The sequence below is a fragment of the Equus quagga genome, chromosome 6 (genome assembly GCF_021613505.1).
Source record: "Equus quagga isolate Etosha38 chromosome 6, UCLA_HA_Equagga_1.0, whole genome shotgun sequence".
In the NCBI taxonomy this organism is placed as follows: domain Eukaryota; kingdom Metazoa; phylum Chordata; class Mammalia; order Perissodactyla; family Equidae; genus Equus; species Equus quagga.
Window position 1 is genome coordinate 89,584,999 of NC_060272.1, and position 25,587 is coordinate 89,610,585.

The 25,587-nt window shown below is 40.7% G+C and overlaps 1 protein-coding gene and 1 pseudogene across 1 annotated transcript; both read left to right on the forward strand.

The window, feature by feature from the left end:
• The first annotated feature begins 1,550 nt into the window (after window positions 1-1,550).
• Window positions 1,551-6,636, forward strand: LOC124240775 (phosphoserine aminotransferase-like; annotated as a pseudogene).
• Window positions 6,637-14,025: 7,389 nt separating this feature from the next.
• QNG1 (Q-nucleotide N-glycosylase 1) lies at window positions 14,026-25,290 on the forward strand. The gene is made up of 4 exons (XM_046665036.1): window positions 14,026-14,495; window positions 15,022-15,281; window positions 20,180-20,375; window positions 24,473-25,290. The coding sequence occupies exons 1-4, from the start codon at window positions 14,159-14,161 to the stop codon at window positions 24,703-24,705; spliced, it is 1,026 nt and encodes a 341-aa protein (XP_046520992.1). The 5' UTR covers window positions 14,026-14,158; the 3' UTR covers window positions 24,706-25,290.
• Window positions 25,291-25,587: the final 297 nt, after the last annotated feature.

The window sequence follows — 25,587 nt, forward strand, 5'->3', positions numbered from 1 at the left end:
TCCCTAGAGGTGAAATTAGGCGCAATTGCCACACAGGTGTTACCTAGTTTCCCTTTTGGGTATTTTAAGTATGGGAGAGTTGGGGCTGCTTAGGGTAGTATAGACTACTTGTGTTGGAAGTGAGCCCTTTCCCTAGAGAAAAATTAGCAGTAATGACATTTCAGTCAAATTGTTAGTCGTACTGGAGGGAAGCATCCCTGGAGAGAACACTGGCTTTCAAAGTTGTCATTGGCTGTTTAAAAGTTAGTTAATGTAAATACATGGACTATTGCCTGAAAGTGCTCATTTTTGCTTTTATAAGTAATTGAGATCTTGAACATATGAACCTACTGAAGATTAAATGGAGATTGGAGAATATCTGGTACTGATAAATTGGGTAAACAACTTTGAAAGAGGGAGGCCTTTTGCATGGTATTTGAACATGGGCTGGAAATAAGATTCTCAAAGTGATGGGGTAAACAAGCTTAAAACTCACTAAACATAAGTGGCACATTGAGCCAATTTTTTAGCAACTAATAACATGCTGATTTAGTGAAGCTTTAAAATTTAAACATAGGGTTTCAAAAATGTTTTCAGCTAAACTTTGAAAGTTATTGCCAATATGCCAACAGATGTGTTGGAAACCAGTTGTACTACAGTTTTAGGAATGAAGAATTTAAAACTTTTCCCTACTATTCAAATTTTTAATACAGTAGTTCTCCTTTTTAAAGAGACTATAGGGGCCAAGCTGGGGGGCGCAGCAGTAAAGTTCCCATGTTCCACTTCGGCAGCCCAGGGTTTGCCGGTTCAAATCCTGGGTGGGGACGTGGCACCGCTTGGCATGCCATGCTGTGGTAGGCGTCCCACATATAAAGGAGAGGAAGATGGGCACGGATGTTAGCCCAGGGCCAGTCTTCCTCAGCAAAAAGGAGGATTGGCAGCACATGTTAGCTCAGGGCTAATCTTCCTCAAAAAAAAGACTACAATCTAAAATGCTTTAATTTTATTGAATGGTCCAATAGTTAATCCTAAATCTTTGATCACTGATACCAGTGGGGTTCCATAGAGACTGAACCTTTTAGAAAAATGGACATAGGAATTTTTCCCTTAAAAATGATTTCAGTGGTTTGTCTTAACAATGCCTTGTGTTGTTAGTACACAAAATAGAATTACTGTTCCAGAAATAGATGACAAGTTGTGATTTGCTTAAGATTGCTGCTAGATAAAGAGGTCTGTATTTTAAGTTTTTAGACCAGTGGAAACTTCCGTCCATGAGCTTGGATGTGTTAAATGTTCAGTGCCATCACAACTTTCATTGGAAAGAGATTCAATCTTGAGAGTGGTTAAATGTAAATAAAGTCAACCTTAAATACTATTTTACATACCCTATTTATTATTAAAGTTTGCCCACTGCTGGCAAGTTTGAAGTGAAACCCAATTTCTTGATGGTGGCACTGAACTTTTTGGAAAGCACACTTGGTGGTGTTTCTCAAACTGTTCTAGGACCACCTTCAAAATCAACAGTGCTGGTTAAACATGTACATTTCTGAACTATACCTCTGCTCTACGGAATGACAATCTCTATAGAGAGGTACCAGGAATCTTCATATTACCAAATTCTTCGAGGTAATAGTTGTAATATAGCAGCAGATAATAAAAAGCACAAATATGTTTCCGTATCTTTTCGTTAACTCATCAAACACATATTTAGTTGTCGATGTGTACAGGGACAATGGTAGGCCCTGAGGCTGCAGTGGTTAGCAAAAACAGTCTATTTGGAGAAACAGTCCAATAATTACAACAAACTAATGAAACCTCATAGTACTGTGAGATGTGTTTAAGACAGACCAACATACATGTGTGTACATGTGTCTATGTATACACCTTCATAGGCATGTTTGAAACAACACTGTAGAGTTAAACTTGTGCCTCTGCTCCTCTTAGAGGAAAAAATAAAGACATCAGAACTTGTGTACACAGATGGATGGACATCATTTGCCCAACTCAGGCCTCAGCCCTTGTGGTCAGGAAAGAAAGCTGACCCGAGGAAAAGGACAGAACAGGTACCAGGAAAGTTAAAGCTCAGACAGTTGTACATTTGTCTTTATTTAAAATGAGGAGCTAATCTGCTGAGTGGAGGTGGTGGAATTTGCAAATACACATTGAAAAATGTAAAGTCCAAATGTGTTGTCGGGTTAGGGTTCCCCTGTGTGCCAACTAAGCAAGAGGCACTAGCAACAGAGTTGGGGTAAACTGATAATCAAACCAGCTATCCTATGACTTCGAACCTTTCTAGCTTTCACCTCATTTTTTGTCAGAACCCATAAGGATTTCCTGTCTTACTCAACAGCTCTCCCCCCATTTCTCCCTGCACCCCAAACTCAGACCTGTAATCCCTAGACGTGTAATTGTGAGGGAAATGAAAGGTATGGTCACCAATACCTTAGACCTGTTGAAATCCTTTGAGAAATATTTTTCCCTTTTGGTCATCCTATCCCCTATACCCCTTTATTCCCTGGAGGCTTTCTACCTTTAAGGACAGACTCACAGAAGGGAAGGGCCAGTACATCTAGAACGAAAGTCTGTAGGGTAGGGGGAGAAAGGAGATGACAGCTGTTTATCAGTCCAAAATGGGGAGAAGTCATTTTGATAGTAAAGAGAGAGATTTGGCAGGAACAGAGTAGAGTAGAAGGTGCCAGCCAGGTCCCTCAGAGACCTACCTCGGGTTCAGCCTGGGGCAGGGCAAGCGGGGGATGATTAGTGAGAGCAGGAACTCTAGATAGGTTGAATAGGAAACCAGAAGAAGAGAAACAAGGCTCAAGCCTCACTTCTAGTTGGAACCTTGCAAAGTGTCCCTATGACCACATGGGCTAGTAAAGCACAGCAGAAATTGAGGCATATTGTGTTTTGGCAAAGAGAGACCCTGAGATTTTTATACACACTCCACAGAATTCCTTTGATTCCCATATGGTATAAGATGGACACCAGTTGAGTGCTAATGGGCTTGCCATGGGGTCACCACCATTAAGGGGGTGGTTACTGCACAGCAGGAGCTATAAGCCGGGGGCTGGATGGAGCCAGCAGGATCCCAAAGGATTGTGAACACCAATGAAAAGCAAAGCGTGATGAAGTTAGTCAAGGAAGACCACTGGGCTGAGTGCTGAGAAGCCAGACCACCCATTATACTAGCTTTGGTCATTCACTGGTAACTATGGGGAGAGCCGGACCCGAAATTCAGACACCAGACAGACAAACGACGGCTCAGGTAGAGATTAGAGACAGCTTGCTGGCATAGGCCCCTTCCTCTCATAACCAGAAGACCTAAACTCTGCATCCAAAAGACCTTGGAAGGTCTTGGAAAGGTGGAAGAAAGACCTTTTAGAGAAAACAGCCCTAATAAGAGGTCTGACCTTTAAGTTAACTGAATAAATATTTCCCTTAAATTAGACCATTTAAAAGTGGAAGAAACCAACTTAGTTTTACTTGGCAAGTTTATGTTTTTTCTACCATCAGTGGGAACTTATGATAAACAGGGCATATGGGAATTTGGGGGCTCTGGAAGTCCCCACAAAAGCAGAGGAGGTAAGGCTAATACTACCAAACCATAAGTTCTAGGTGGAGGTGGCCCCAGGTGGGTAGAGGCCTTCATTTTGGCAGATCAGGTAGCCTTTTTATCTAGCTCATTTATTCATACTGTGTCTTAAACTGACACCAATTCTGTGTACAGTTCAGATCCAGAAATCTGTAGGGTCAGGCTACACTAATCTCCAGCTAAGGCCAAATCATGGCTTGACTAATTCCCTGCCCTGTTCTGCTTCCCTCACTCCCTTTCACCTGAGAGCGTTTCCCCACGGAATCACTTGCACAAGAATCCCTGGCTCAGGCTCTGCTTCCAGGGACTTGATCTAAAAAATTTGAGCTGGAGCTACAGCAAAAATTTACATCACCCAGACATCCTTGACTTAGATTTTGATGCACTAAGTAATGAGACATTGAGTTATCTCCTTCTGAGGAAGGGGTGAGAATTTTTTATTTTATAAGGAATAACTGCGTTCTGTTAGGGAGTAGTATTTTTGAAAATATATGTATGGGAAGAACATAGTTTGGATGCTGAACAGCCATCAAGGTGAATTATAATGGACCTTTTGTTAAACAACACAGCATTAGTTTCCCCTTTTAAACAGTAACCCAGTTTTCCTTTTGGAGTATTTCACTCCCGGTTGTATGTAGACTTGATGAGACAGTAATCCCGGCCCTTAGAGATTCCTTATCACCCAAGACGCTGGGCATTTGACTCAAGATTGCCCAACCAGACTCTTTGTCCTGGGAATTTGAATCTTAAGCAGAATGATGCAAGCAAATTGCAATGATCATAGTTTTTCAGCAGCACTAGTGGAAGAGACTTTGGGGCAGGTTCTGCTCTTACTACTCTAGAACTGCCTGATTTCTATTTATAAATCTGGTTCCCCAGCCTTCCCTTCCATCCTAAGAGCTTTTTCATAACTTCAAAAATTATTTTTGCTTAAACTAATTAGCCAGTCAGTTGCTATTATGTGCAGCTCTTCAATGAAAGAGGCTTATCTTGTACAGGCAGCACTGCTCATTTCAGGCAGGACAATGGCAAAGTATGAGTGATAGCTGCGTCCTCCACCTCAGCTGCTACTGCTGCTAACCAACGTCACTCGGGCCTTCACAGTTCTCCTATTTGGAGATAAATCAGTCATTTTCTAGGGGAGTGCCAGGCCCTATCTCCAGTCTGCCACTGAACATCTGGGGCAGCCAGCAACATGCCCCTAGTTTCTGGCTTTTTCCTCCACTTTCACACTTCAATAAAATTCCACACTTCACAGGCAAGGGATTTGATTTCCTAAGCAGCCACCAAAGGTACTGGATGATGCAATCTGGAATGATGGAGGAGTCAACTCCGTGTGGGGAAACCTCTGACCAGTGGGAAATAAGAGAAAAGAGAGGGGCTGGCCCTGCGGCACAGCGGTTAAATGCACACATTCCGCTTTGGCAGCCCGAGGTTCGCAGGTTCGGATCCTGGGTGTGGACGTGGCACCACTTGGCAAGCCATGCTGTGGTAGGTGTCCCACATATAAAGGAGAGGAAGATGGGCATGGATGTTAGCTCAGGGCCAGTCTTCCTCAGCAAAAAGAGGAGGATTGGCAGCAGTTGGCTCAGGGCTAATCTTCCTCAAAAAAAATTAAAAACTACAATAAAGTATTTTGGGGAAAAAAAAAAGAGGAGAGAGACACACGCTACCCTGGGATCTGTCCTTTCTGGCCGCTTGGCCCACACTGCTAGGGACGCATAGTGGACAGCCAGAGGCAGGCAGCAATTTTGGCCCTGGCTGTCAGGCTGCCACACTCAGTTTTGTTAGAGATACAAAAAGAATTATTAGACTACAAGGAGTTGGCATTAGTGTTCTTTAAATGAGCCACAGGCCATCAGCTTTCGCTAAGATTATTAATACAGAGAATCTTGTGTGGGAATTCTTAGCCGTTCCAGACAACAACAAGGTGATTCTTGTGCAAAGAGGTGGGTTGGGCCACTTTAGTGCTGTCCCCTTAAACATGATTGGCCTGAAAGCAGGAAGGTGTGCCAATTATGTGGTGACAGTAGCTTGGTCAGCTAAAGCCACAGAAGAAGCCTAGAAGTTTGGGACTATGACTGAACTAAACTTTGGAGTTACATAAAAATTCCAGATCCAAGACCCTGGAACCTCAATCCAGATGCCTCCTATGTGTGTTACTGCACAAATGAGACTGCGCACAGAGTGGATTTGGACTTTATACCTGAATCAAGGAAGCAGGGTGGTTTGCAATATGTCCTCAAATTTCTTATTTAAGCCAGTGGACATTTCCAAGTTTGGTGTGATTTTTGCTGGTGCCCAGAAGAACGTTGGCTCTGCCAGAGTCACAGAGGTGATCATCTGAGATGATCTGCTGGGGTTCGCCCTCAGAGAGTACCCCTTGGTCCTGGAGTACAAAGCACTGGCTGGAAACAACTCCTTGTACAACATACCTCTGTGTTTCAGCATCTATGTCATGGGCTTGGTCCTGAAGTGGATTAAGAATAATGTTGGTGCAGCAGCCATGGAGATCCTTAGCTCCATTAAATCTCAAATGATTTATGATATATATATATATTTTTTTTTTGTGAGGAAGATTAGCCCTGAGCTAACATCTGCTGCCAATCCTCCTCTTTTGCTGAGGAAGACTGGCCCTGAGCTAACATCCATGCCCATCTTCCTCTCCTTTATATGTGGGACACCTACCACAGCATGGCTTGCCAAGTGGTGCCACATCCTCACCCAGGATCTGAACCGGCGAACCCTGGGCCGCCGAAGTGGAACGTGGGAACTTAACCGCTGCGCCACCAGGCCACCCTCGATTTATAATATTTTTGATAATTCTCAAGGATTCTATGTATATCCAGTGGACCCCAGAACAGAAACAAGATGAATAGAAACAACATTCTGCATTGGCAATGCCAAAGGAGACGATGCTTTAGATAAAAAGATTTCTAGATAAAGCTCTTGAACTTTGGGTCTGTGGGAGGCATTGGGCCTCTCTGTACAATGCTTACGGGATCAAAGATCTTCAGAATCTGGCAGCCTTCATGAAAAATTCTTTGGAGATGCATCAGCTATGAACACATCCTAACCAACACATACTCTGCCTTTGAACAATGTACAAAATTTAAAGTAATTTGGGAATGGCTACAAAAACGTAACAAATACAGTATTTCTCTAGAATGAAATGTTTATTCTAGATTCTTCTTTTTTCAAAGAATGACAACAAAACATTTGCAAAGCTGGTGGGACTTAATGGACACCTTAATTCTGACTTGAACTGGAAGCATTTAAAAAATCTTGCTCTGGGCCGGCCGGGTGGTACAGTGGTTAAGTTTGCACATTCTGCTTCTTGGCAGCCCGGGGTTCGTGGGTTTGGATCCCAGGTACGGACATGGCACCACTTGGCAAAAGCCATGCTGTGGTAGGCGTACCATGTATGAAGTAGACGAAGATGGGCACAGATGTTGGCTCAGGGACAGGCTTCCTCAGCAAAAAGAGGAGGATTGGCAGTAATTAGCTCAGGGCTAATCTTCCTAAAAAAAATAATAATAATAAAGTAAAAAAAATACAAAATCTTCCTCTGGCTTTTCTAACAAATTTCAGCTTATGTTGTCTTTGCTGCTACTTTTTCTAGCTAGATCTCAGTATTCAAACTTGTCTGTGGACTTCAATTATGCAAATTTCAGTTAATTGTCTCTGGAGACACACAAACACAACATGGAGGGTAAGTGGGGTCCTCTAGGTGCTGAATCTTGATCCTTTCCAAAATGACAGCAATGGGATCTCCCATTCAGCTGTTAATTCAGGTCAACGTTGACCATGTGGTGAGTTTAGGAGTTCCAGGCTAAAGGACAAACTGAAATCTTTCTTTATACTGTTAGTCTCATAAAGAGATAAAAGTGACATACTATATGTTTATATAGCAGGGTCTGTTTTTAATACTGAATAGTTTATATATCTCTATACATTTATATTTCTAATAATACAGTTCTCAGTAATACACTTAGAAACTTTTAGAATTTGTTAGAATTCTTGACTTTGTGTGTTACAGCACTACATTAGCAACAATTGTGGCTCCCATCCTTCCCATCTTTTTCTTTTTTTTCTTTCTTTCTTTTTCTTTCTTTCTTTCTTTCTTTTTTTTTTTTTTTTTGCTGAGGAAGATTCACCCTGAGCTAACATCTGCTGCCAATGTGCCAGACACTACCACAGCATGGCCACTGACAGACAAGTGGTGTAGGTCTGCACCTGGGAACCAAACCCAGGCTGTGGAAGCACAGTGCACCAACTTAACCACTAGGCCACCAGGGCTGGCCCTACTCCCCATCTTTTTAAGCTGCTTCACAAAAGAAGTTCTCTGCTTTACTTTTGCTGTCCTTTCACTGGGTAGAAGAGAAGGTTGGTTGGTTGGTTCTTTATTTTATAGTTATGCCATTTGGAACTAAAAGTCCCTGTTAAACTCCCTTATCCTTTGTTCACTTGACTGTTCTTTTTATAGTGTTTGACCAATGATGCTGTGAGTTCCAGAAGATATTTGCTGAAGAGTCTTTTCCCCTATTGTTTATCCATTGTCAATATTTTATGTTGATTATGTGAAGGACATAAAAATCCTAAAACATCTAAAAAAAGAGAGAGAGAGAGAGATAGGAGAGAGAATTTCCTCCTTCTCCCTCCCACAAACTGCTCCAAGGCACAGTTTCTCCATATGGTTTGTCCAGAGACTTCCCCAATGACTGAACACTCCTACCTGCTGACTAGCTGTGTCTCTTCAAGGCTCACCATGCAGCAGTGACGACCAGAATACATTACCTCTCCTTGTATTACTTGCCATCTGAAACTTCTCTTTTCCTTTCCCTCACTGAGTTGATGCCCTCAGACTGCACCTCACAGATAAAACATCAGCACTTAATCCCTGCCTCGGGTTCTATTCAAGATAAATATTCCTTTGTATCTGTTTAATTTAGTTTTAAATAAACAGGTTTTTTAAAGCGGGTTTTTACATTTATTATTGTTATATATCCCCTACTTACCCCCCATTTTTGCACTACAATCTGAGTGATCTATTGCCAACTGGCACCAATTCTCCAAATCAAAGTGTGCAAGAGAAGCACACTGGTGTGATCCTCTTTAACAGAAGATACACCAGGCAATCTGTGTACAGAAGGGCTGCTGCTCTTCTTCCATGTATCTGAATTTCAGTTCTGGAAACTTCTTCGGCCTGTCTTTGGGCAGTGCAACAACCCCTTGCTTGATGATTTCCAGGACCCATTCACTGACAGCTTAGCTCCAGCTTGTAGCAACCTTGAGCTAAAGAAGGTGCTTACCAGATCAATATTTTGCATTAACTCCTGGAATGAAGGGTGAGTTTGAAATTGTTCAAAGACATCTCATTTGTAAAGCAGTGCATATACCAAGTTTGGATTGTGGTGAAGAGAATTTGTCAGGCAGGAACTGATGATCCGTAACATCATTCAAGTCACTTCTTCAATGACATTTAAGTCTTGTGCGTAATCTGGTAAAGGAACATCGTTGGAACTCAGCAAACCTCTCAAGGTTTGTGTGGCTTGTTCTAGAACTTTGTTGGGTTTTTTAGACAGCAAGGAAAACAAATATATTATCAGTTTATTATAGAAGGATATAACTCAGCCTGAGGGAAGAGATGTATAGGGCAAGGTATGTGGGAAGTGGCACAGAGCATCCACGCTCTCTGAGCATGCCACCCTCCCCAAAACTCTATTTGTTCACTAATGTGGAAGCTCTGTACTATTTTTCATAATACTTAGTTCCTTCTCCTAAGCAGGAAATACTAATTTCACTAGTTAAAAGCAAACTATGGTTCAAAAAATTGTAACTGGTTTTTAACTGTAATTATAATGTTAATGATGTATAATGGAAACAATATATTTATTCCATTATAACTAAATACTTTTCACCAGAAAGAGTCCATTCTGCCCCTAAGCCACAGCCTGTGGATGGGACATTTTACACTCAATAAGAAGAGAGTAGAAAGAGAAGGGGTCTCTAATGGTACTGAGAAAACTAGGATAATATAATGCCCTACGAGCCAAGAGTGAATTTCAAGGAAGTGGTCAATCTTAAACGCTAAATATGGATAAATCAAGGGGAAAGGAACAGAGAAAAATTATACAGTAGTGAGCCATATCTCTTTTCTGCTAAGCCTTCTTGTGGCTTTGGGAAAATCAGGGGAAATGAAAACAATTGAGATGTCCTACCTTCACAAGATCCATTCTACTTCTCTGCTTATCTCCTGCATATATGAGAAACTACGGTCTCCTCTCTAGCAATGTCTATTGTCCATTCATTGCTCTAGACAACTTGTGCAACTTTTCCTTGAGAATACCTCTTAACCCACTATTCCTTTAAGTATCTGCCATAGCCTATCATGACAGAAAATAGCAGATGTAGCGATGACTGCTGCCAATGCTTGACATTTAATTTAGCTATTTAGAATGATAGTTCTCTTAATGATCGGAATAATCTAACTTAGATGCTGTTCAGGAGGGGGAAAGTGATAAGGACACATCACTGATCATGTCTCCCTCCTTTGTTAACTTTTACTTTATTTTATTTTTTAAAGATTTTATTTTTTTCCTTTTTCTCCCCAAAGCCCCCCGGTACATAGGTGTATAGTCTTAGTTGTGGGTCCTTCCAGCTGTGGCCTGTGGGACGCTGCCTCAGTGTGGTCTGATGAGCAGTGCCATGTCCGTGCCCAGGATTCGAACCGACGAAACACTGGGCCACCTGCAGTGGAGCGCCCAAACTTAACCACTCGGCCACGGGGCCAGCCCCCAACTTTTATTTTTATTTATTTATTTTCAAAGATTTTATTTTTCCTTTTTTTCACCAAAGCCCCCCAGTACATAGTTGTATATCCTTAGTTGTGAGTGCCTATATGGGATGCCGCCTCAGCATGGCCTGAGGAGTGGTGCCTTGTCTGCGCCCAGGATCCGAACTGGCAAAACCCTGGGCCATTGAAGCGGAGCGTGCACGAACTCAACCACTCCGCCACAGGCTGGCTGGCCCCTGTTAACTTTTTTATTTTTTGAGGAAGATTAGCCCTGAGCTAACTGCTGCCAATCCTCTTTTTGCTGAAGACTGGCCCTGAGCTAACATCTGTGCCCATCTTCCTCTACTTTATATGTGGGATGCCTACCACAGCATGGCTTGCCAAGTGGTGCCATGTCCGCACCTGGGATCTGAACCAGCGAACCCCGGGCCGCCGGAGTGGAACGGGTGCACTTAACCGCTGTGCCACTGGGCCAGCCCCCACTGTTAACTTTTAAAATGCAAACTTAGGGACTATTTAGAGGTCATCTTGATCTTCAAAAGCCTATACCTATAGAGTAGAGCTGGCAAAGGTTTTCAAGAGAAACATACCCAGCTGGCATGTTCCTTTAGCCCTCTGTTCCTTTACTTTCCTTCTCCTTTCTGTGGACAAAATGCCTATAAGGGTAGAGCCATCTTACAACTGTAAAGACAAAAGCCACATGCTAGGGATAGCGAGTCAGAAAGCGAGGAGCCTAGTTCCTTGCTGACATTCTCAAATAGCTGTACCAACCCTGGTGTGCCTACTTCTGGACTTATTATATGAGAAAAACAATCCTCCTTTTGTTTAGTCACTACAGTCTCATTTTCTGTTGCTGGAAGCACAATCCAGACGTTTGATAGCCTTCCCCACTAGACCATAAGATGTCAGACACCATGTCTGTATTTGCTACCTGCATAAGATAGGAAGCTCTCATAGCAAGTAATAGAGAACCCAAGTCAAAACTGCTTTCAACTACAAGGAAGTTTATTTTGTTTTCCTTAAGGATTGGCACCTGAGCTAACAACTGTTGCCAATCTTCTTTTTTTTTCTTCTCCCCAAAGCCCCCCAGTACATAGTTGTATATTCCAGTTGTGAGTGCCTCTGGTTGCAGCATGTGGGACGCTGCCTCAGCATGGCCTGATGAGCAGTGCCATGTCTGCGCCTGGGATCCAAACTGGCAAAACTCCATGCCCCCGAAGCAGAGCCCACGAACTTAACCACTTGGCCAGGGGCCAGCGGCCCCCATAAAGTAGTTTACCAGCTCACATAACTAGAGATGAAAAAGTAGGACAGACTTAAGAGTTGATGTAAGCCTGTTACTCCAGCTCCATTTCTCTGCTATTCTTTTGATCCCCCCCATGTGCTGACTTCATGCTCAGGTTGTCATCAACTTCAAGCCTCATATCCAAGCTCAACCATGTCCAGAGGGAGTGTGAATCACTTCTGCAATTTCTCCTGGAAAACCTTATCTGGAAGCATCCTGAAAACTTACTCTTGCAACACACTGAGGTGAACTAGGAAGTATGCGTGATCCTAACAAAGTCCCTGGTAAGAGGGTGATATTACACTTAGGCCAGTCGAGACCACCCTTAAAGCTGAGGATGCTGCGCTATGCCAACTGTGGTTAAGAGGGAGGCATTCCTGAACAAGATCAGGGTTCTGTTTGGAAGGAAGAAGGAAGGGAAGGAAGTTGAATAAGTAAAGAACTCACTTTTTGTATTCCCAGCATCTTGTAGACACACTTAAAAAAAACCAAAAAACCTCCCCCACCCACAGTTTATGCTTTATCTCAAGGTAAGGACCTTGAGAGAAAGAAACATGTTTTATTCATATGTACTACTTTTTTTTTTTTTAAAGATTGGTACGTGAGCTAACAATTGTTGCCAATCTTTTTTTTTTTTTTTTTTTTTGCTTTTTCTCCCCAAATCTCCCCAGTACATAGTTGTATGTTGTAGTTGTGGGTCCTTCTAGTTGTGGCATGTGGGATGCCTCCTCAGCACGGCCTGATGAGCAGTGCCATGTCCATGCCCAAGATCCAAACCTGCGAAACCTTGGGCCACCAAAGCAGAGCGCCTGAACTTAACCACTCAGCCACAGGGCCAGCCCTTATATGTACTACTCCTAACGTCTAATTCAGTATCTTGAACATAGTAAGAATTCAGATTGTTGAGTTTTTTTCTGTCAACAAGCCTCAGTGAGAGAGACAATGGCCTAAATTATTTAACCTCCTGGATTCTTTTGAAGATTGTTAGATTTTCTCGCTAATCCATTTCTTTGACTCTCAGGACTTAGAGCTGCTGGGGTAGACAGGGACAATCCCAAAGCAACAGACTTACATTTATTTAATAACTGTATTAATGTACTAATGACTTTTTCTGGAAAAGCAAATCATAGTGGAATCCTTAAAGTTCCTTTTTCTTAAAACGAAGAAACTGGAGGGATGAAGATGTTTTGCTTCTCTAGGGTCATAGCTGTCAAAAGTTCCACATCCTCCCAAATTCCAAGATTCTTTATCTCAATAACCAAAGATGACTGATTATTTTCAAGTTGATTTTCAAAGATACGAACGTTTTATATCTATGCAGATTGAAGTCTCGGAAGGAGAAAAAAATACACGCTTCTATACTAAAATTTCATCACCAGGAAAATCTGGATCAACACTAAATTGACTCCTTTATGTTTCTCTTCATCCTATTAAAGTTTTTTTTTTTTTTAAGTTTGAGGTTGTGATACTTATTTCCTCCATTGATGGCTCCTCAGCAGGCCCACTGATAGAATCACTACTTGACGACCAGAATAGTTGGTATTGGTGAGTTGGCTCGTAGAAAGTGCACTAAACTTGTGGATTGATAAACAAAGTTTCGAGTCTCAGTTCAACTATTGCTGTGACCACGGCGAAACACTGACCCAATCAGCTTCACTTGCAAAACGGGGACTGCAACCGCCGCTTTTCTCATGACCGGGACTAAATAAGATTCGGTACTTAAGCACAATTCCAGGCACACAATGTTAATTTAACAATTTATTACTTTTCTCAACCATTTCTCCAAACGTTCCAACTAATCGTTAATATCCATTCGGCCTCCAAACGGGCCAGGAATTGAGCAAAAGGAAGAGGCCTGCCTGGGGGATGGGGGTGGGGGACCGCTGCCCCGCGTCGCAGTCTGGGGGTGGCTCGGACCCTTGCACCAACACCGGCGGCCATAATGCTCGTCACGGCCCGGGGACACCGGGGCAAGGCGTTGCCGAGGGCGTCTAGCCCAGTCTTCGCCCCGGGGGAGACGAAAGGGGCGGGAGCCGTGAGGGCAACGCCGTACACCAGCCGGAGTCACGCACGCCAGGCCCCGCGCAGGCCCACTTGCCCGAAAGGAGGGTGGGAACACCAACAAAATGGCGCAGCCGCACGGTTCAGGGTGGACAACTCCCGGCCGCGCGCGCCGCAGCCTTCCAGGCAGTTTCCTGACCTTCGGAACCGGAAACGGGTCCCGAGCGCGCGTGGGCGGGGCCGCCTTCCCGGAAGCGCCTGCGCCTGGGTCCGGCGCGCGGCTAGCGGTCCGCGCAGCTCGCTGTCTGGCGGCGCTGTGGCCGGGGGCCCGGCGTCGGGCCGCGCTCTGGGCTCGCGGTGCCGCCCTGGGAGGCGGGCCCTGTGAGGGCAGCAGTCCCACGGCGGGCAGGGCGGGAGCCGGCCCTTGCCCCGCCTGGAGAGGGAAGAGAGTTTGGCCAGCTCGCGGGCCAAAGCGTCGTTCCCGGTCCCAAAGGGGAGGGGCGGGATGGACGGGCTCCTGACTCCCAGGGAGTCCGCAAAATTCGTTGCGGAAAACAGCCGAGATGTGTTCATTGATGGCGGAGGCGTGCGGAGGGTGGCCGAGCTGCTGCTCGCCAAGGCCTCGGGGCCCGAGCTGCGCGTGGGAGCCTGGAAGGCCCTCCACGAGCTGAACCCCAGGGCGGCCGATGAGGCCGCGGTCAACTGGGTGTTTGTGATAGACACGCTCAACTTCTCCTTCTGGTCGGAGCATGACGAGCACAAATGTCTGGTGGGTTACAGGGGGAGCACGTACAGTGGGTACTGGTCCCTGTGCGCCGCGGTCAACAGAGCCCTCGACGAAGGTTGGTGCTCCTTCTCCGGGTCGGACCCAACAGCCTTTGAGGTTTCAGTTTACTGGGAGGGTGCCGAGGAGCGGGCTGGGAGATGGAATAGTGTGTTAATAAGGTGAACTTGAACTTCTTCGTTGTCAGTCCCTCTGCTTGAGATAAAGATAGGAGAAAAGGCTGGTATTAAATCTTTATTCAGTGGGAAATATCCTGATATTTATCATCATCGCAGCTAAGTAGAAAACTCAGTTTTCTAAAGAACGCCACTTTGATGACATCTGAAGAACAAAGGGACAGGTATTATAACACATTTTACACAGGCAAAATACATCGGATGTAGTATGGCAGTTGTTAGAAATGAGTGAATAGGTACAAACAGCAAATAGAAAGTGAGGGGTCTGCTTCTGATTTTTTATTATCCATCCACCTGTAGTGTATTCCTCTAACATTTAGTTGGTTTCATGTTAATTGTATTTACAACAGACAAGGGTCTAATGGATATAAAAGTACGACACTGTTTGCATTTTCTTTTCTCCCTAAGGGATACCAATAACGAGTGCTTCGTACTATGCCACCGCGACCCTCGATCAGGTCCGGCATGTCCTCCGTTCTGACACGGACATTCCCATGCCTTTGATAGAAGAGAGGCATCGGATTCTCAACGAAACCGGGAAAATTCTGCTTGAAAAGTTTGAAGGTTCTTTTCTTAATTGTGTCCGAAAAAGTGACAAAAGTGCACAGAAGTTACTGAACCTGATAGTTGAAAGCTTTCCTTCTTACAGAGATGTGACTCAGTTTGAGGTGAGTTGCTTCTGTCGGAGATTTTAGGATTCTAAAATCCTATGTCTTCTCATAGTTAACTCTTTTCCTTCCAGAACCTCTTTTGAGAATAAAAACTTAAATTTTGAAGTTCGTTCCTTATGGACAATAACAAAATTAAGCAGTGTTTCAAAGACATTGCTTCTCTTATGTTTTGTCGTTTTTCCTTTGTCCTTTAAAAATGTCTCAAACCTAAAGAAACAATGGACCTTCAACGTGATGTTGTCTCTTAGGGATAATGAGGTCCTTTCAGTGCTTCAAAAAATTTACTTCACTGGATGAAAATCAGAATACTGATTATACTAAGTTCTCTCTAACAAAAAGTATTTTTTGCAAAGTTCTAATGTATATATACTATGTTGTCTTTTTCATGCACAGGGTACTTTAACAGTATTATTTGTTTTATAGTACAGGAAAAATTTAAATAGATGTAGTTTTAAAATGGTGAACATTGTGTATACCCTCCCTGTGTACACTTGGATTTTGTTTTTGTAAAATTCTTTTGGAATCCATTATCACTATGTATTTTAACTGTGAAGTAGAATTGAAAGCAACTTCGCGGGAATCACATGGTATAAATCTATTGAATAAGTTAATACTTATGTCAAATTGAAATTTTAAAGCTACACTTTTATAATCAATTCAACAACTAAAATTACTAATAATATTGTTTAAATTGCTCTTTAAGATTTACAGGATATTTGCACATACACTTTCGTTTGATCCACAGATCAGCTCTATGGGGCCCACGGACAAGGAGCATTATTGTCCTGTCTACAGACTGGGAACCAAAGTCTAAAAGAAAGGTTAACTAGTTTATCTTAGGTCATTTAGTCAGGAAATAGCTTGCTTTTCCATCCTACCATAAAGTAAGAAATGCCTGATTATGTATGTTAAGAGTCTTTTCATTGCAAGTGACAGACACAAAACTAGAAAAAACTTAAGCAGAAAGAAGAATTTTTGGATGCATATTGGGGGTAGGAACATCCAGGGTCAGGGACTTGGTGCCATCAGGATTCAGTCTCTCCTCTGCTTCTGTTGGCTCCATTTTTGTCCTACTGCCAGACCAACTTTCTCCATGAAGGAGAAAAGTTCTGTGAATTTTGCATCTGGTGTACTGCTTCAGACACCAGAGAGAGAGAGAGGGAGACATTCTTTCTCAGTTCCTATTGTAAAACTGGGCAAGGACTGACTGAACTGGCATGGATTATGACCAGTAAGTGTGGCTGCAGCAGGTGTGGATGGGGCTGAGGCAGCTCCTAAAAAAGAGGCCCTAGGCCACTGCTGAACTTCATTCTGTTCTGACTAACCATTTTGCTAATGCAGAGGTTCCTTTGAGATTTATCTTTATCTTCAAAGTATGTCATTTCAGCCTTGTTTCTCAAGAAATTATGGATCAAGTTCCTTGGTCCGTCATTCAGCCCATCTAAATATATTAAATAGTCTGTAAAAGAAATCAAACTGCCATTAATGTGACGAAGAATCCATGTATTCCAGAATCAACACTGTTGAAATTAAATTTAATGTGACTTCAGGATGAAATGAATTCGGGACACCGGGCTCTTTATTTACTTTCAAGTTGTCCTGACTTTTTGTTTTTCTGGAAGAAAGGAGTGCAGTTTTTTTAGATAATAATATTGATTAAGCATTTTATGAACTTCTATTTTATTTACAGCACAGTGCTTTTGATTTGCTTTGCTAAAAAGTTCAATTTTTAAAAACTGATACCGGGATATAGATTAATCTTAAGGTTCATGCATTTTAAAATGAAAATTAGTACCCGAACCATTTCCCATCAGTACTGTACTCATTTCTAAAATACATTCTTATGGAAAAAATCTCCAAAATGTAACAAAAATCATACTTAAGAATTTTGACACTTTCTTAAAGGAGTATTACATTTTTTTCATTTATTTCTCCATAAGATTATCATTAGTGTTACCCAAAAGCAGTGTATTTTTGTAACTCCTGTGATTCCTGACATAACACTGAGCATATAGTGGGTGCTCACTTAACACTTTGATTAGTCAATTTACTGTTATGTTTGCATAATTTACTGTTATCTTTGTGTATTCATTTAAAAGATACACAATTAAAGCACTTCATGCAATTCCAAATCTGGAGGATTTCTAAAGAACTTTTGGGACTGCTTTTGAAATTCAGGAAGTGTTAAAATCAAATATATCTTTTTATCCATATTTTAAAATTGTCTTAATTCCAAAAGTAAAACATATTAGTTATATAATTTGGAAAGTACAGAGAAGCAGTCTCTATTGTACCAAAAGGTAACCACTGTTCAGAATTTGGTCTTTTTCTGTATGTGTGAGTGTGTATACCCATGGCCAGGGGAGAATTAGGATCAGGCTATGTAATATGTTTTAAAATTTAACATATTATGAACATCTTTCTAAGTCAATAAAAATTCTTTCATAGCACAGTTTCTTTTCACAGTACCATTTTTACTGGCTTTACACTATTCCACTGCATAGATGTACAATCCCATGACTATTTGCCCAAACTATTTTACCACAATAATTGTGTTTGATATGCAGTTTTATTTATTTATTTATTTATTTTTGAGGAAGATTAGCCCTGAGCTAACTGCTGCCAATCCTCCTCTTCTTGCTGAGGAAGACTGGCCCTGAGCTAACATCCATGCCCATCTTCCTCTACTTTATATATGGGACTCCTACCACAGCATAGTGTGCCAAGCAGTGCCCTGTCTGCACCCAGGATCTGAACCGGCGAACCCCAGGCCACCGAGAAGCAGAACGTGCGCACTTAACCGCTGTGCCACTGGCCCAGCCCCTGTGACTCTGATTTAGAATATATAGTAACTATGTAAAAATCCTGATTAATAAATTAGCTTCCTTAGACTATCATCTTTACTCTGACAGAGTGATAAATATACATGGAAAACAGGAGCTTCTTTGATATTTTAATCACTAACATTTTATGTACTCTTAAGCATTTGTAATTCTTGCCCTTTCTAGTTTGTTCATGGTAAATTTGTTGAAGAAAATCAACTCGTGGTCATAGAGTTTTTTCACTGATGATTATTTTTTTAATGGTACTATTTTGAAAATGTTTTACTCATAAAGCAATATTATGGAACATATAGGAAATTGTTATTTTAGGATTTCCTGGTATTTTTGGTGATATCAGTTAATATTTTAGAGACATAGAATTTGATTACTAAAATCATTTGATTACTAACATCATATCAGTTTAAGACAATGTTTTATAGATGATTTGAATTTATTTTTAGATTCCACACTTGAATCTTACTATTTTTTTTAGTTTTAAGGGTATTATAATCTAATCTTTATGATATACTAGTTGGCTATCATGGAAACAGTGGTCAGGATGTGACAATTTATGTTTTGTTAGATGCTAACATTTTTTTATATCTCTGGTTCCTAGATTTTTCTGTTTATGCCTCTTGTTAAACATAGGAGATAATAGTTTCTATCATAGTAAACATTGTGATGTAATAACTGTGTTTGATATACCGTTTTATTTTATAAATTAAGATTTATGTCTTGCTGTTGAATAAACTAGACGAATTAGAAACTAGTTATCATATATAAGTTCAGTTTATGTAGAGGAACAGTTGTCAAGTTGTCATATTTTGATAGGTTTGGGAGTATAGGTTATTCCCAAATGATGTAAGGATACTTCTGAATGATTTGATTTGTTCCCCCAGCACTTCATTTAATTTACAGACTTAACATCATGTCAAAAAATGAGCATATGTCTTTGCCCTGGAAAACAAGATACTGAATTTCTTAATGGTAGCCTTAGAAAATTTAATTTACTTAGTAAAAGGAGGTCTGGGTTGATTGCAATAGGTATTCCTTAAAGTTAAGCAATATTAGTTTATTTCTTCTTAGGACAGAGTATCTTTGGAGGTTTTTTAAGTAAGTAAAGGAATCTATATTATCATCTTAAGGAACTTTTGTATGGAACCTTTCCTTGAAGAATTTAATTTCATTTTTAATTTAATTATTTGTCATTTATCAAAACATTCTCTGAGGTGGTCAAGATAAATTTTGGGAGCCTGTAATGCTGATTATTCTCACTTAGCAAACAATTACAAGAGATGATTTGAGGTTATTACTGTTGGTTTAGGACTTGGAGTATATTGTAATTGTCTGGTTTTTCTATAGTCTGTGCTGATCTGCGTTTGTAATTTTATAGAGAATTTTTGAGTTAAATTATAACCCAGTATCTTATAATGCTTTTTTCCATGCATAAATATAATCCATAGTTTATTTTGTTATATGACTTTGTTATATTGACTTTGACCATTTCTAAAAATGGTAGACTGGATAAATTCTGGCTGTTGATCAATTGTGTGTTCATCTCTGAAGTAAGTTAATCATTACTAAAAGGAAACAGTTAAATGAATATTGTGATTCTCCCTCAGAGATGAGTTTAGGGATGATTATTTTCCTCTTTATACTCTTCTGTATTTTATACAATTAACGTGAGTTATGTTGCAATCAGAAAATATATATTTTTTAAATTAAGAAACTTTCTAAAGAAATACTATCTAGCTATTAAAAATAAGCAGGTAGATTACAGTGACACAGAAATATGTATATGAAGTAATGCCATTGAAAAAGAACACTAAATAGTACCATGATTACGTACATTGTAATTTAGTGCCTTGAAGAATATAGGAAGTAAATTTAGAATGATAGAGATAATTTAATATTTATCAGACTTCCTCCTTTTTTTACTGTAAAAGTTCTATAAATTCTTACCCACAGAGTAAGATTATTCTTGAAAAATGTTTTCAACGTGTGTCTTTTTTAAATAGCATACTTAAAGCTTTCAGATACCTAAGTAACATTTATATTCTCTTCATTCATCAGGGGAAAAGAATTTCCTTTTACAAACGGGCCCAAATCCTTGTAGCAGATACATGGAGCGTATTAGAGGGAAAAGGAGACGGCTGCTTTAAGGACATCTCCAGTATTACTATGTTTGCTGACTATAGATTACCTCAGATTCTTGTTCACCTGGGAGCCCTGAAATATTCTGATGAGCTACTAGAGAAACTTCTCAAAGGTTTGCCAGCTTTATTAAGACATTCTTTATCATACTGTGACTTGTTGAGTCTCTGTCTAATTTCTTTCACAAAAGCTCCTTTCTTTAAAAGAAAGCCCTGTTTATTGTTAAAAGGACATGTCAAGAAAAATCCAAGGGCAATTAAAATACAGGCAAAATTGCTTTTTGTTGTTTACACTGTAGAATGTGGATATTGTGGGAAATTGCACTATTTGGACATGATAATTTCAGAGCCTCGTAATAAAATGAAACCTAAATTTATGTTACATGAAAGTGTGCAACACTAAGACAGTTCATCAGGTGTAGTATTGAAGAGCGTTGGTTAAGCTGAAGAGCACACTGCATGGTGAAATAGAAAGTGGGCTGAGAGATGGGTAAGATGTACTGGATTTTGAGACAGGAGATTCCAAGATCTGCTGCTGGGTTATCTTGCTCAAATTGCTCACTGTTCTAGGTTTATTTATTTACCGTTAATGGATTTGATTATTGACTCTTAAGAGTGGGAGCCTTATTATAATATATGAGTATAGATAATTATGTTTGTGTGAAAATTAGCTTTTTGTTTTTTAAACTTTTCTGTGTATAAGAAAAATAATTGTATAATTTTCATGTTAATATCTCTCTTTGGGTGCAGTATTTTCAGCTACTTTTTTCTTTATAATTTCAAAGAAAGTAGTTTTTATGACTGAATAATTTTCTCTTGTGAAATAGATTTCAATCACCCAAAATAAGAATAACACAATATAAAGGTACCATTATTCCTCTGGTTGCTTCTACTAGGTTTTTATGCTGCCTTGGGCAATCCGTTTTGTCCTTCTGTTTCCTTATTTGAAAAGTAACAAGCTATTTTATGTCGTAATGCTCATGTTCTGGGTCATTAATTGTTGGCTACCTTTAAATGGAACAACATCTAGCAGTCGGGGCATTGACGCACAGCCGTGCTCAGCTGATTTTTTTTTTGCCGTTGTATACACTGTTCATTCCTGTCTCTAAACATTCCCTTGCCTGGTTTCCCTACCCAAGTTTTCTTTTTTTCAATTCAAATCTTACATATCCACAAAAGCTTAGTTAGCTCTGCCACATAGCTTTTCCCAACTCTTCGTGAGTTATCCATCTCCTTCTCTTGAATTTTTATAGCACCCAACTGTCTCTGCTACTGTGAGAAAAACCCTGGTGAGAAGAGATCATTCAGCATAGTTGAGTCGAGTTGTCTGGATTTTTTTCTGCTATCTGTTTCAACTCCAGAGGCTCTTTCCCAAATGTCCCGCTGCAGCTGTTACTGCCTCCATTATGTTCAGCTTCTGAAAGGATACTCTGCGATCCTTAGCTAGTTTGACATAGGGTGAACAAATTTCTTTGCCCCTTAGTTTATTTAAGCAAAGTTGGATTTTTTTCCCCCCAAAAGTACTTTACTAGCAAACTAGAGGAGAAACAGAAACTATAAATATAAAGGAGCACACACAAGTATAGTACACTGATTTTTAAAAACTACCTTAAGTGAAATCTAGAACCAGGTGGCTTGACTACATGAGGTGAAAGCTTCCTTAACTGGCCTCCAATGACACTTCTTCCAAACCTGAGGATGTGCTGCGCTTACATTCCCTTTCCTCTTCCCGTCTTCTGGAATCTCCAGGACAGCTCTTGGAAGGCCTACCCAGACTTCTGTCCATTTTATCTTTAACCCATCTCTTTACCAAAGGCATATTTTTTAGCCAGTTATAAAGACTGACAATGCAATTTGGCTACATTTAGATTCTTCCCTGTGATTCTGGGGCCGGCTTTCAGGCCTCATACATTGACCATGTTACCCTCCCGGACTCTAACCTATGTTTGTCAGTCCTCTCAGATAGTTTCATTCTTTTTCTGTTTCAAAGTCCATGTCCTATCCCATACTGTGAGTTGCTGTATTAGTTACTTTATTAGGTTCCTAAGGCCAAGATAACAAGTTACCACAAACTGGATGGCTTAAAACAGAAATTTATTCACTTAACAGCTTTCAGAAGTCTGAAATCAAGGTGTTGCAGGGCCATGCTCCCTCTGAAGACTTGGGAAGAAGCCTTCCTTGCCTCTTCTAGTTTCTGGTGGCTCCCAGCAGTCCTTGGCGTTCCTTGGCTTGTAGGTGCATCACTCCAACCATGGGGGCCTTCCCTGTGTGTCTCCTCTGTCTCTTTTTCTTATGAGGACTCCAGTCATGGCATTTAAGGGCCACCCTAATCCAGTATGACCTCATCTTAACTTAATTATATCTGCAAAGACCCTATTTACAAATAAGGCCACATTCACAGGTACCAGAAGTTAGGACTCGAATGTATCTTTTTGGGGGACACAAGTCAATACAGTTATTTATTGCTCTGTAAAAAATTATGCTAAAATTTAGTAACTTAAAACAACAGACATTTATTATCTCACAGTTTCTGTGAGTTAGGAATCTGGGTGCTGCATAACTGGGTACCTTTGGCTTGAGGTTGCAGTCAAGCTGTCAGCTGGGGCAGTGGTCTCATCTAATGGCTCTACTTGTGTATCTGCCTCCAAGTCACTGTCATGGTTGATTTGGCAGTTCTGGCAAGTTTACAGTCAAGTTTGGAGGAATTGATTAACAAGAGAACTGAAGAGGAAGGGGTGGATTTGTATGCCAGCTCCTGGGCAAAGTAAGGAAATGGAGGGTACAGCTCGTGTCTGTTCTTCTCCCTGCCCCAGCGACCAGTGCCTCAGCCCTGGGGAGACATGGATGGAGGGGACATAAGTAACACTACTCAAGATCTCAGATAACAGAGTGGAATCCAGTGGCGCTGGACATTTTCCCTATATCTCAATGGATGACAGGGCCTGTTGGGTACTGTGAAGCTCTGTGCAAGGGTACAGATTGGTGGTCAGAGGTCAGATATAGCCTGCACATGTGTTTTGTTTGGCTTGAAGAGTGCTTTAAGCAATTTTTATTTATTGATTGATTGATTTTGAGGAAGATTAGCCCTGAGCTAACATCTGCCGCCAATTCTCCTCTTTTTGCTGAGGAACACTGCCCCTGAGCTAACATCCATGCCCATCTTCCTCTTCGTTATATGTGGGATGCTTACCACAGCATGGCTGCCAAGCAGTGCCATGTCTGCCCCCGGGATCCAAACCGGCAAACCCCGGGCCACCGAAGTGGAACGTGCACACTTAACTGCTGCACCACCAGGCCAGCCCCAGCAATTTTTAATTAGTTGTCAACAATTGACAATTAAGAGGTTTCACATGAAAATCAAACTTTCTGACTTCTCATGTAAAAATAGAGAAATATTGAAACATTAGGTCTACCTTTAGACAGGGCAGCACATGCTCTCCAGTTCACCACAGTTTGCATCTGGCTGCTGCATTCACTTACTCTGTCTGCCTGATCCTTATAGGCAGTTGAGTTGATGAGCCCAACTCTAGTGTCTGGCAAAGCACAGCCAGGGCCCACCCTGCAGGATCAGATATACCCTGGAGATGGACGCTGAATAGACCGCAGGTCCTATGGGAGCTCTCAGCTCCATATTCAGGTAGAACTGACTAAAGGATCTTGAATCTAAAGAATGATCATGGTTTTCCTTGCTCAAGTAAGTAGCTTTGATTTCTCAGGTTCTCTTTGATGCACCTAGGGTTTACCCAAGACAGTGTTCAGTTCTCAGATGAGGAAGGGAGGTGGTATTTATTTGGCTCCCTAGGAGTCCTCCAAATTTTGCAATAATTTTTTTTTCCTGGCATCAAACCCAATTTTAAATCTTTTCTGTTCAATAATTTAATAATTTTGCTGTCATGTTTTAAAATTTATGGTTACCCCACATTCATTTAGCATATATTTATTGCAGAGCTAGTATGTGCAAGGTACTATGCTAGGTCCTAGGAATACTGAGACAAAGAAGCCAGACATGGTTCTCATCCTTGTGGAACTTAACTTACAGTTTTGAATTAATGTCTGAGTTTAGAGATGGTTACATTACTGAAAATAAAGTCTGAGGTTTACAGTTTTAAAATTAGTACTATTTAAATACTGTGTTTTGTTCCACAGTAAAGTTCTGAGTAGATTTTATGTCATTGACTCTTAGTGCTTCTTGCTCTGTTTTTCCCCCTTGCAGGAGAAATGCTCTCATATGGGAATAGGCAAGAAGTGGAGATCAGAGGTTGTTCACTTTGGTGTGTTGAGCTGGTCCGGGATTGTCTTCTGGAGCTTATGAAGAAAAAGGGTGAAAAAACTAGTGGAGAGATCAATTCCATTCTTCTGGATTATTACTTATGGGACTATGCCCGTGATCACAGGGAAGATATGAAAGGAATTCCATTTCATCGCACACGTTGCATATATTATTGACTCAAAGCGTAAACTGATCCAAAGAAAACTCCTTTCATTTTTATATCCCATAATCATTTGTACAATTTTGCTTTGCTATTCAAAGAAGGTGGTAGAGGTTACAGCAATAAGAAAATTGAATACCCAATCTCACTTAAAAAATTTTCCTAACGTATCACTCTGTATACACAACTTTTTCTTTGGTCTGCTTGTTTAATTTTGCCTATATTTTTCTTTTCTGTGGTCACATGACAGAAATAGTGAAGGAACTTTAATGCTTTCTTCAAATCTCAGATTCTTAAAATTAATCATGCCTTATAATGTGATTAATCTTAAGTGGTAATATTTCATCCATTCAATTGATCTCTTTTCTCAAGGTGTAGTAGTTTTCTATATATCTTAATCATTTGATATGGGGGGGGGTCTTTGCTGTATGAATGTTGCTGCTGTTGTAAAAATGAATCTTGACAGCTTATTTTAAACTTTTTATTGGTAATGACAGTGGATTTTTTTACATATGATTTTCAGTTTAGGATATCTGTCTAGTATTTTTTTTCAGAGTAACTATATTGGAATTGAATAAAGATTTTTAAAACTTTTCTTAAACCTGGAATGGATTATTTCATTAAAATGGAGTTTACCACATATAACTTTTAAAGGTTTACAATGCATTTGATTATTTACTTTATATTGCAGAACTCTCATTTCCCACCTTCACCCCCACCTTCCTTCTAAGGTAATCTTTTTTTCAGACATAGGGAGTTTAGTTTTTGTTTTGTGTTTTAGGTATCTACTTTGTCAGCTCACTGTGAATCAGAAAAAGACGTCCTTTCCCCAAGCACTTTACTGCCATCTGCTGGAAATTTGTCATAATAACCTTACAAATGACAATGACTCTGAATG

Bases quoted from the DNA above. Each gene is read 5' to 3' on its own strand.
- QNG1 (XM_046665036.1), top strand. From the start codon at position 14,159: ATGGACGGGCTCCTGACTCCCAGGGAGTCCGCAAAATTCGTTGCGGAA. The intron at 15,282-20,179 runs GTGAGTTGCTTC...TTCATTCATCAG, and splicing joins GAGATGTGACTCAGTTTGAG to GGGAAAAGAATTTCCTTTTA. The intron at 20,376-24,472 runs GTTTGCCAGCTT...TCCCCCTTGCAG, and splicing joins ACTAGAGAAACTTCTCAAAG to GAGAAATGCTCTCATATGGG.